The sequence below is a fragment of the Garra rufa genome, chromosome 25, assembly GCF_049309525.1.
Source record: "Garra rufa chromosome 25, GarRuf1.0, whole genome shotgun sequence".
NCBI lineage: Eukaryota > Metazoa > Chordata > Actinopteri > Cypriniformes > Cyprinidae > Garra > Garra rufa.
The window spans coordinates 36,067,659-36,080,555 of record NC_133385.1 but is presented as its reverse complement, the minus strand read 5'-3'; the positions used below and the strand labels follow the sequence as shown (position 1 = coordinate 36,080,555).

The following is a 12,897-nucleotide window of genomic DNA, read 5'->3' as shown; positions in this document are numbered from 1 at the left end:
GAAACATGTTAACCATGCTAGAAACATGCTAATAACTTGCTAATCATGTTGGAAACATGCTGACAATTTACTAATCATGTTAGAAACATGTTAACAACTTGCTAATCGTGTTAAGAACATGCTAATAACTTGCTAATCATTCTAGAAACATGTTAGCACCTTGCTAATCATGCTAGAAACATGTTAGAAACATGATAGAAACATGCTAGCAATTTGCTAATCATGTTGGAAACATGCTGACAATTTACTAATCGTATTAGAAACATGCTAATAACTTGCTAATCATGCTAGAAACATGTTAGAAACATGATAATCATGCTAGAAACATGCTAGCAATTTGCTAATCGTATTAGAAACATGTTAACAACTTATTGCACTTATAGCACTAATCATGCTAGAAACATGCTAATGACATGCTAATACTGGAAGTAACGTTAATTATGCTAGAAACATACTAACAAACTGCTAATCATGCTAGAAACATACTCAACGTGTTAGAAAAATGTTAGAATCATGCTAACTATATTCTAATCATGCTAGCAACATGCTAATCATCTAATCTATCTATATAAAGTTCAAAACTTTAAGCTTTTACAGCTGCTTTAAACTTTCAAGCTTGGCTTTCTCAAGCCAACCAAATGTTTGTCTTAAACTTTTTTTTATCTAGTTATTATTATTATTTTATATTTTATTTTATTTTTATTTTATTTATTTTTATGTCATTCCAAATCCAGACGTTTTCTTTTTGTGTGAAACACAGAAGTAATTATTTTTTTTAACAACGTTCAAGCTGCTCTTTTCTATAAAAAAAAAAAAAAAAGATTATTACAAAATTAAATATTAGCAAATACGTTTCAAATATATGTTGGAAGTTTTTGTCCAATAAAGTAGAAATAGAGTAGAAATAGAAAGTATAGCAACAGCAACATTATTATTCATTTGTGTCTTAAGCTAATGCTCATACTTATTTCTTTGTTTAATTAAATGTTATTTACTTTCCTAATAATCAGTTGGTTTTGTAAACTAAAGACTATTTAGAAAATAACACATTTTATATTTTTAGGAAATATAATCTTATCAGGATTTAATTATTTATTTGTTTGTTTATTTAGAATATTAGTCATAGAGAGATTGGAAACAAAATTGTGTTTATCATATTTATTCAAATTTATTACGTTTATTGGATTTTTTTTTTAAGGAACACTGCAAAAAATATATTGAAAAATCAGTAAATCAGTATCGGTGGAACAAATCAATAAATGCAAGATAAATAGCCTACAGAATTCTGCTTTAATTTGGTACATTTATTATGTTATAGAGTGCATTTTTGCTGGAAAATATTTACATCACATCATTTTTGAAAGCTTTCCATTGATGTATGGTTAGTTGAGGATAGGACAATATTTGGTCGAGATACAATAATTTGAAAATCTGGAATCTGAGGATGCAAAAAAATCTAAATTTTGAGAAAATGTAAAGTTGTCCCAATAAAGTTCTTAGCAATGCATATTACTAATCGAAAGTTAAGTTTTGATGTATTTAGGGTACGAAATTTACATTTAAATTCATTTGGAACATAAACTTTATTATATCCTAATGATTTTGGCGTAAAAGAAAAATCTATAATTTTGACCCATACTATGTATTGTTGGCTATTACACTATTTAGAATATTAGTCATAGAAACATTGGAAACAAAAAAATATATATATTGAACAATCAGTAAATTAATATTTGTAAGGTTTATGTTTAAAACAGGTGTTAGTAAAATCTGCCGGTGGAACAAAACAAGAAATTCAAGATAAAAAACCTACAGATTTCTGCTTCTAAATTTATCTTAGAGTGCATTTCTGCCGGAAAATATGACTGTTAATTAAGATTGATTGACAGATTTATTTACTCTGTTTAATATTGGTATTTTTCTTGCGATTTGTATTTTTGAAGGCATGTTTGAGCTTATAGATCCTGCAGGACATCCCAGCGGCCAAATCAGCGTGACTTTGAAATGGAAGTTCACATACCTTGCTCCAAGGACCTCGACTATCACCACACAACAGACCAGTATCACCGGCAGAACGACGCCAGAGAGACAGACATCCCAAGACAAGGAGAAAACACCGAAAGACGAACAACAGATCATTAAAGACCCTCCACTAATACCTCAGCCCACTGTTTCTGAGGTAATTGCATCCCCAAAACACCCCAGCATCCAGAACCACACATAAATCAATGCTGAATGTGTTTTGTTGTTTCGTCATTGTAGAACATATATATTTTTTCTTGTTCTTCAAACTATAGACTCCGATGCCCAAACCCAGGCAGCGAACTCTACCGAAATCGACTACTAAAAGAGTTTCCTTTGTGGATGTTACAGAGCTCGAAAAACAGGTGAAAGGAAATTCTGCTTCAATCTTATTATATTGCTGAAATTAAGGTATTACTTAACCCTGAGTACTATCCTGTACCATTTGTGCACTTCTACATGATTATGTATTTTCAGTATTTGTATTAATAATCACTAATAGATGGAGCAGACTGTAGCCTCTGATGAAGCTGATAATGAAGAGCCGAAAGCATCTGTGACTCCCGCACCAAAGGTAGACTAAAAATACTGTGAAATTCACAGTTGAACGGAAATACAATAAGCAAAAAAAGTTGAGGAATTGGCAATATGTGATGCTGTGTTCCTCAGACTGTCATAGTGATGGAAGCAGGTGAGGCCACTGCAGTCAGTGAGGAAGAGGATGAGGAAGAGTCTCATTTCTCTGAGGGTCAGGTGATCACCACCAGCTCTCAGTCTGATGAGTCTGAGATTTCTGAGGAGCTGCAAGAGGCACCAACAGGTGTGTGTGTTTTGAGTTGTGGAAATTAAAATCCTTGAAAGCATAAAACAGCATTAACATTGGTGATGCGACACATTTCCAAGTGAAATGTTTTTTTTTTTTGTTTGTTTGTTTTTTATCAGTTGGTATTTGATTTTTCTGTGAATGCCAGGCTATGATATTTTTTTTAATCTTATTTTTTCACCGATTTGATGAGTAATGTGATGAACTGGGTGTAAATATGACTAATTATGTTTAGTTTAGTGCTAAAATAAGCCTAAATTATAAGGGGCCAAACACCGAAGGTGCGATGGCACCTATTGTATCCGTTAGCATTCTTATTATTCTTCCGTTTCTTCTTCCGCTGTTGATAGAACCGCTTGTGGGAAAGTTGTGTAATTTGGCTCACTGATAGAAGAGTGTGTCAACATTAACCATAGCAAGCTTGGAGTCTCTAAATCAAACTCTCTAGCGCCACCACTTGTTTCACTTTCTTTTTGCTAATAACTTTTGAACCGTAAAATCAAAACTCTTTTTTTCTCTGAATCCTTGGGTCATGCCGAGTCAAATGAAAATTCAAAAATCGTAAGGTTTAGGTTTTTTCTATAATTAATTGTTTGAAAAAAATACTTTTTCGGTTTGTCTGATTTTCACCAAAATTGGCTCAGATCATCTTCAGACCATGCTGGCAAGAAGTTATGGAATTCAAGTTGATTGGACAAACCGTTCTCGAATAACGCGCAAATTAATTCTACAAAAAGCGTGCAAAATGGATGTGAGGCCATGTCGATAGATGAAACTGCTTTCGTACAGCGCCGCTACAAATTTTAGGCTTGATGCCAAAATGACTCTGAGGCTTTATCTCTGCAAAGCTTTGACATAATGACACCAAACTTTGTGTGTGCCTTTGTCACCTCAAATTAAACTCACATCGATTTTATAATACCGCCACCTGTTGGTCAAATGTGATAAGCCATTAAATCATATTATTAGCAGTTCTACAATACTTTTCTGTCATCTTAAAATGACTTCCTTTTACTCATTGTTGCAGTTGGTCTGGTGCTCCATGCCACGCTTACCTCATTTTTGCTTGCAGCTATATTTGTTATTATTATTGTTTATTTTATTTTTATTTTATGTCACCCTTATGTCATTCCACAGTGATTGTGGATGGACAAAAACCATAAATATGTTGGTTATTTGCTAAAAATCGGGCACTCTTTCATTATTAAAGCTCATTTGCATTTGTAAGTAATATAGTTTTTTAAGCTCTGTGGCATTTTCCCCCCCAATTCAAATTCATTGTATGGAAAAGAGCAGCATTAAAATAATTCAAAACTTCTCATTTTGTGTTTCACCAAAAAAAAAGTGACCACAAAACCAGTCATAAGTGGCAATTTGAAAATGTGTACATCATCTGAAAGCTTTTTATACATATTCATACACCATCTTGAAAGCTTCCCATTGATGTGTGGTTTGTGAGGATGGGACAACATTTGGCAACATTTGGCTCTAAATATTGAGAAAATCACCTTTCAAGTTGGCCAAATAAAGTTCTTAGCAATGCATATTACTAATCAAAAATTACCTTTTGATATATTTACATTAGGAAATGTACAAAATATCTGCATGGAACATAAACTTTACTATATCCTAATGATTTTGGCATAAAATATAAATGGATAATTTTGACCCATACAATGTATTGTTGGCTATTGTTACAAATATACCTGTGCTAAAGGTGACTAAATAATGACTTTAGTGTTTAAGTTCAACTCTAATTAGATTCCATGTTACCACAAACTTAAGGTGCTTATAGCAACAAAAGTGTGTGTTGTGTTTGTGTTATTGTGGGCAGGAAGGCCCCTGTGCTTCGGCCCTTAGTAGAACTTGTATTCAGCAGAGCCACATATGAATGTTTTGGTTTCCAGTACTTAGTGCTGAGCGTTAGTATTCAGTTTCATATGAGGATGCAGCTGTGCTATTGTTTTTCGAATGAGATGAGAATCATTAATATTTCATTTGCTGCTGCCAATAATCTGATGTGTTGCCTGTTGACAACCTACAACATAAATGTTAATGTGTGCTGACCTTGGCCAAGAGGCTGTCTTTAAAGTGTTTGAGTCTAACATCTCTGTCTTACCTGCTGCGGGCCACCTGGGACCTAAAGCCATTCACAAACACCTTCCATATGAAATGAGACTAGGAATGATCCATCTAATGATCTTCTAGTGCTTTACTTTCTGTATTATCAGCTGATCATAATAAAGAAAATGCTCTGTTGTCTCTGCAGATGTTCAGGAAGAGGATGATGATAGCGATGACTGCATCGTTCCTGCTCAGAGCTCACAGCAGAAAAAACAGGTGTGTTGGATCACTTTGCATCTGTTTGTATTTATTCATGTTTGTTCATGTGTTTTGTTATATATGCAAGACACTACAGATTTTATTTTGGCATTGATATGTTAAATTGATTTAAAAAGTTTTTAGCTTGTTAATCCACATCGAAAAATTCTGAAAAAGTATCACAGGTTTTGAAAAAATATTTAGCAGCACAGCTGTTTTCAAAATGGATATTAAATCAGCATATTAGAATGATTTCTGAAGGATCATGTGACGCAAAGACTAGACTAATGATGCTGAAAATTCAGCTTTGATCACAGAAATAACATTTGAAAATAAATGTAAAAACTAGAATTTACTTTAAACTTTTTTAATATTTCACAATATTACTGTTATTATTGCATTTTAATAGAATAAATGCAGCCATGATGAGCATACGAAACTTTTTTAAAATAAACATTAAAAAATCAAACTTTATGAGTATTATAAGTGGTCAAAAATTTAAAGTGTTTTTATCTGCGCATAGATGTCAACTTCCACTAACATGGAAATTAGCTTTGCAGATAGGTTCTTAACCATACTATGAAAAATGTTTATAAGAAACTATTTTAATTTAACCGAGTAATACTCACAAATTAATACATCTGTTTTTCTTATTTTCTTTATTTGACAATGTTTAAAAACCACAGAGAGGAAATAGTTTTGTCAGATACCAAATATTTAGGTATTTGGTCATATCAAAGAAATTCACATTCTCAACAAAAGACAATATGTAACCCTGGACCACAAAACCAGTCATAAGAGTTTTTTTTTTTTATATATATATATTAGCTTAATAAATAAGCTTCCATTGATGTATAGTCTGTTAGGATAGGACAATATTTGACCGAGATACAATTATTTGAAAATTTAAAATCTGAGGGTGCAAAAAATCAATAAAAAAAATCTAAGAGATCTGAGAAAATTTCAAGTTCATATCAATGCATATTACTTTACAGTTTTATATATTTATGGTGGGAAATTTAAAAAATATCTTAATTGAACATCTAATATCCTAATTATTTTGGCATTAAAGAAAAATCAATAATTTTGACCCATACCATTTATTCCATCTTCTACTGATAAAGGGTCATTTAAAATATTTTTGTGATTAATTTATCCTACAATTTAGCCTGTGTAAGCTGACAGTTGCATTCAGAGATTTGAATGGTCAGCTTAGTGTTAGCTCACTCCTAGTGTCCTAAGAGGTGTGTAGAAAGAAAAAGAGATCTAATAACTGCTGTCAGCAGAAACTTAATGGCCTAAACACTCTAGCAGTGTGGACGGCATGTTTGACAGATTGAATCAAATGAGACACGGACAGACAAAGCATCTCCAACCCCCATCATTATCAGAGAACTGTGCCCTGTAGGTTACATGTCTACATCAGGAAAGAGATACAGCTTTTTTCTGGCGTCCATCATTTCAAACGGTAGAATATTCTTCATGGATGTCCTGTCAGATGTAGAGAGTGATTGGAGTCCCTGAAGATTCACAGCGAGTCTCACCATGTCAGTTGGTGTGAGGTTGTATGTCAGTTGTGATAAGGTCATGTGATGCTTTGCTCCACCAGCCGTCCGAGTGTATTCGTGTGGAGATCGTTTCTCTGAGTCTGAAGCCGGGCTCAAGAGTGGCAGAAGACAGTGGAATTGTCCGACTGTTTGTGGAGTACAGTTTCCTGGGCTTGCCATCAGTCGAGACCCCGCTGTCCCTAAAGAAACCTCTGCCTGGACACAGCGTCTCCTACAACTTCAGCAATGGTAAAGAACAACATTTATAATAATATCCATGCAATACCAGCCATTGGTACCAACCTATGGTAGCATATTGAACCTTATGGTAGAAAGTTGAGAAAATTGGTGCATTGGTTGAGAAATGTTTGAACTTTCTTCTGACCAATTTTGGGGTCTACACCTCAAACCTTCCAGATCTACCATAAGCTCAAAGTTATACTTTTCTGCTTTGGTCTACAAACAGTGGTTCCTGGTCCTGGAGAACCCCTAACACTGCATGTTTTTGATGTCTCTCTTATCCAGGAGTGCCCAAAATTGGTTTTGGAGGCCCTTTGTTCTGAAGCCTTTAGCTCCAACCCCAATTAGACACACCTGAAGCTAAACTCTGCAGGACACCGAGTTTGGACACCCCTGGTCTTATTTGATTCACACATTTGAGGTCTTAGAGCAGGAGTGTCCAAACTTGGTCCTGGAGGGCCGGTGTCCTGCAGAGTTTAGCTCCAACTTGCCTCAACACACCTGCTTAGAAGTTTCTAGCATGCCTAGTAAGAGCTTGATTAGCTGGTGTAGGTGTTTTAATTAATATTGGAACTAAACTCTGCTGGACAGTGGCCCTCCACGACAGAGTTTGGACCAAGGGGCAACCTCCCGCTCTCTCTATTGAAACCAACACGGAAGTGTCTTAAAATGCAATTCATCGAGTGGCCGCTAGAGACTGGCTGCAAAAGAGAGTCAGTCCCATTGACTCCCCATGTTAAAATGCCCAACTTTACAGCAGAAAAAAGTATGTTTACAGCCTGGTTCAAAAAATGGTTTTGGTCTATATAGCTAGTTTTGCCCTTCATGTCAACTGTGAGGGGGGTGAATTTTTTTATAACTCATCCGTTTAAGTTTTATTAAGCCTTAAAGTTCAGCATAATTAAGGGCGTGGCCACTTGAGTGACAGGGGGATTGCCGCTGCTGTCACCACTGTCGCTCTAGGCGGGCGTGGTTTCAGCAACCAGCTCCACCCACGTCCCGCCTTTTTGCCCATTTTTGATTATCCGGGAGTGACGCGCGGTGACGCGATTCCAAGATGGCGACGGCCGAATCCCGCCCACTACAGGTTTCAAAATAGCGCTTCAGAATCCTACGGGTGACGTCACGGATACTACGTCCATATTTTTTACAGTCTATAGTTTGGACACCCCTGTCTTAGAGTCTTTTCTAATGAGCTGATGAGTTCAATCAGAGGTGTTCGATTAGGGAGACATCTAAAATGTCCAGTGTTGGGGGTTCTCCAGGATCAGGATTGGGAACCACTGGTCTACAACAGGGTTGTCCAATCTTGCTCCTGGAGAGCCACTGTCCTGCAGAGTTTAGCTCCAACCCCAATTAGACACACCTGGAGCTAAACTCTGCAGGACACATAGTTTGGGCACCTCTGGTCTTATTTAATTCACACATTTGAGGTCTTAGAGCAGGAGTGTCCAAACTTGGTCCTAGAGGGCCCGTGTCCTGCAGAGTTTAGCTCCAACTTGCCTCAACACACCTGCTTAGAAGTTTCTAGCATGCCTAGTAAGAGCTTGATTAGCTAGTTCAGGTGTTTTAATTAGTGTTGGAGGTAAACTCTGCGGGACAGTTGCCCTCCACGACAGAGTTTGGACACCCATGTCTTAGAGTCTTTTTTAATGAGCTGATGAGTTGAATCAGAGGTGTTTGATTAGGGAGACATCTAAAATGTCCAGTGTTGGGGGTTCTCCAGGACCAAGATTGGGAACCACTGGTCTACAACAGGGTTGTCCAATCCTGCTCCTGGAGGGCCTGTATTCTGCAGAGTTAAGCTCCAAACCCAATTAGACACACCTGCAGAGTTTAGCTCCAGGTGTGTCTAATTGGGGTTGGAGAATCTGCAGAATACTGGCCCTCCAGGAGCAGGATTGGACAACCCTGTTGTAGACCAGTGGTTCCCGACCAGGATAAGGAACCACTGGTCAGTTCCTGCTAACACAGAAAATGTGTTGATTTTTTTCTACACACTATGTGTTATAAATACACAATTTGTGTCAAGTATGTGTTATTTTTGATTAAATCTTGTATGCATTAAAGACACAGCAAACTAACGTATAGTTTATACACCATTTATTAAACCTGCTACTAACAACATAAAAACTCAAAAGAGGTAAAGAATCAAAATACAGTAATTTAAACATTTTAATTGTTCCTTGAGTGAAAAGTTGTTAATGGTTAATAAAGTTTGTACTTTAAATAAAAAAAATGTTGTATTTGACAGCCTCTTAAGCATTAATTGTTTTATTTACATATTTTCATCAGAAGTGATGGTGAGGGTGGGTGAGATGAAGTCTCTGGTTTGTCTCCTGTCTCGTCAGTAACTGCCACAAGCGCTTCAGGAGTGTCTTCCATTCAAAGCTGCAAGAGTAAAATAAAGATACTTTTGTTATTTATAGGCTACACATAATGAATATTGTAAAATAGCGATAGCTAAAAAGACAAGAAAAGCTTAAGAATCAGAGATTATGTTAGCATCTTAGGGCAATTCGCACAATACGTGGCACCACGAAGCTGTTTATTTTCAAAGAGAAAGACGCCATGAACGACATGGATTTCCTCATGTGAAGCACTACAACGTGTCAATGATTAATTAAGAGCGATTCTGTTCACAATAAATCTAACAAAAGAAACCATAAAGCTTGTTAAAATAAGCTCCCACCGCCGAGATGTGCAGCAGGCGCAGCAAACGATCACAAAAGACATTTTAAAAATGTATAATGGCAAATACAAACATTTCTCTTACCTTCACACATTGAAGTTATGTCCTGACGATGAAAACTTGAAGCTCAAGGAAATTTGCTTGTGTCAGAAGAATAACGGCTCATGAAGTGACGCAGGCAGCAATGTGATTGGCTGATATTTAACACATATTGAGTTAGACACACTGTGTTGGATATTTTCTTTTATCTTTTTCGTTTTTAACACACATTTAACACAAAATAACACAAAATGTGCTAAAATAGACATAACACAAACAATGTGTTAAAAATTAACACATCCTTTTTGAGAGTGTAGAGTCTCTTAAGATACCTTTCCACTGTCTCCGACATTTGGATACAATTGTCGCATTTCTCCCCGTAGTGGCAGTCGCCACGAAAATTGTTATTTCTGTCTTAATTATTTTAAAGCATCATTTTACAAATAAAGTGTTTACAGAATAACCCTAAAGTGGAAAAAAATATTAGTAATTGTGACCTCGTGCTCACGGTTTTGATTAGAATACATCACATCCAGTTGGGTGGTTGCATACGGTCTAGCCACAGAAGTTTAAATGTTTTAATGCATCCGTAGCTCAAATTGGATTTGAATTTTTCGCATACGCATATAATCGAAACTCCACGCAGCTACCGCACTACTCGCAATTGGAAATGAATCACTTCCAGTCTGTCGCTTGTCAGAGATAGTGGAAAGGCGGCTTTAAGGCCTGAAATTGATGGGTCAGATAAGGGAGACCTCCAAAACACATGGTGTTGGGGGGCCTGAAGTAACAAGGTTGAGAAACAATAGGGTAATCCAAAGTACCTTTATCAGCCATGTTGACTGCCCACCATTTTTAATTTTATGCTGTTTAATACCATGATTGGCCACATTGGTTCTTGTAGCTGTATAATTTTACTAATCAATGCCAAATAAACATGATCTTTATTAGTATTTCATCAAAATAAAGAAGTAGACCTAAACAACATACAATGTTTTGACAGCGATCCATGTGGATAAGGAGAGTAACCAGCCCAGACGGCAAACTCTGAGGGCAGTGCTGGAGGGCCGGAACAGACAACTAGAGCAGTGAGACACTTTATAATCTAAAATCAGTTTCTCTGTGTCGCATTTATCTGTCATGTAAAGTACATAATTGTATATACGAAACTGTGTTATCCAGCTCAAATAAGCAACTGACTCTTTCATTGGCTGTGACAGCATAAAGTTCACAGTGGTGAGCGACCCTCCTGAAGAGGAGGAGCAAGACGAGGAGTGCGAGGATGTGGGTGTGGCCTACCTGCGTATCGTTGATATCATGGATAAACGCAGAGACATGAAGGACGCCAGCCTCAATAGTAAGTGTGTTTTACTTTGCGTCATAAAATTCCAGTCACAACAGAAGTTTTTTTAGTTTAGTGTGAATATTAGAGTGGTGCTTATTTATGTCATGTCAAATCATGGATACATGGTAGTAGACCTGCATGATTAATCTTTAGAAGATTGCGATCTCGATTCAACGTTTATAGTTCAGATATAAACACTGATGCCTATGATAGTGATCAAAATAGAGCAAATCCCTTTTGAACGTAACTGGCGCTTCAAATAATGTTTGTGGCGATTGCATTGTTACTGTTAAAAATGTGCTTGTCATTGAATCATTTATTTAGGAGATTTGTTCAAAAACGCTGATTCATCCAGTAATGAAACAAGTGAAGTGTTTATGAGTGAGTCATTGAATCATTCATTCAAACCACTTTTTTATAATTAAAAAAAAAATGGTTTGCAGAATATATTTTATATCATATATTAAAATGTTTAATAATTAATTAAAATGAACTAAACACTTTTAAATAGACTGCAGCAATAACATTTTGCCACACATTGTTTTGTTTAGTTCAGAATCATGGGAGAATCGCGATCTCTATTTGAATAAAAAAAAATTGCGATTCTCAGTTTATCCAGAATCGTGCAGCTCTACTTGGTAGTTTTCACAAATACAGTGTCCTCCACTAATATTGGCACCCTTGGTAAATATGAGCAAAAGTGGATGTGAAAATAAATCTGCGTAATTTATCCTTTTGATCTTTCATTCAAAAAATTCACAAAATTCTAACCTGTCATTGAAGTAAAACAATCGAACCTAGGGGGGAAATCTCATTATGAAATAAATGTTTTTCTCTAGTTCATGCTGGCCACTGTTATTGGCACCCAATTATTGCAACGTCATTTTCCCAAGATAACAGTTCTGAGTTTTCTCCAACAAAGTCTAATGAGTTTGGAGAACACCTGACAAGAGATCAGAGACCATTGCTTCAAACAGAATCTCTCTAGATTCTCCAGAATCTCTCTCTTTCCAGCTTCATGTTGGTGCTTCTTCTCTTCAGTTTCTGTACAGGGTTCAGGTCAGGGAACTGGGACGGCCATAGAAGCTTCATTCTGTGCTCAGTGACACAATTTTTGGATCATCATCCTGCTGGTGCAAGATGCAGCCATGGCCCATTATAAGATTTCTAACAGAGACGGTCAGGTTTTGATTTTTTATCTGCTGGTATTTGATAGAATCCATGAAGCCATGTGTCTAAACAAGATGTCCAGGACCTCCGGCAGAAAAATAGGCCCACAACATTAAAGACCCAGCAGTATTTTTAACCGTGGACATGGGGTACTTTTTTATCCCTGTCTGCACCAAAACCATCTGGAGGGTTAGCTGCCAAAATCCTCATTTTTATTTTTATCTGACCATAGAAGCCAGTCCTGTTTGACGTCCCAATCATGTCTGACAAGTGAATATGCTGGAGTTTGTTTTTGGGTGAGCCAGGAGGATTGTTTCTTGAAACTCTCTGGAACAACATTGTGATGTTGGGGCTGTTTGATCATTTTATTTTAGGCTTTCTGACCCCAAGACTCAACAATTCTCTGCAATTCTCCAACTGTGATCCTTGGAGAGTCTTTGGCCGCTCAAACTCTCCTCCTTATCGTGCATTAGGATGATATAGACACACATCCTCTTCTAGGCAGATTTATAACATCTTTAGCTGATTGAATCTTCTTAATTATTGCCCTGATGGTGAGAATGGGGGATTTTCAATCCTTTAGCTCTTTTCTTACAGCCACTTTCTATTTTGTGAAGCTCAACAAACTTGTTCTGCACATCAGAACTACATTCTTTGGTTTTACTTCTTGTGATGAATGATTAAGGGAATTTGGCTT

The 12,897-nt window shown here is 36.5% G+C and overlaps 1 protein-coding gene across 1 annotated transcript in view; it reads left to right on the top strand.

The window, feature by feature from the left end:
* The window catches only part of rpgrip1l (RPGRIP1 like), a 40,929-nt gene that overhangs the window by 25,331 nt on the left and 2,701 nt on the right, over nt 1–12,897 (top strand). Inside the window, exons 18-25 of the mRNA XM_073832343.1 lie at nt 1,944–2,179; nt 2,298–2,387; nt 2,525–2,596; nt 2,692–2,842; nt 5,115–5,185; nt 6,777–6,963; nt 10,689–10,773; nt 10,906–11,042. Of these exons, the coding sequence (XP_073688444.1) occupies nt 1,944–2,179; nt 2,298–2,387; nt 2,525–2,596; nt 2,692–2,842; nt 5,115–5,185; nt 6,777–6,963; nt 10,689–10,773; nt 10,906–11,042 (1,029 nt within the window). The remainder of the gene's footprint in view (nt 1–1,943; nt 2,180–2,297; nt 2,388–2,524; nt 2,597–2,691; nt 2,843–5,114; nt 5,186–6,776; nt 6,964–10,688; nt 10,774–10,905; nt 11,043–12,897) is intronic.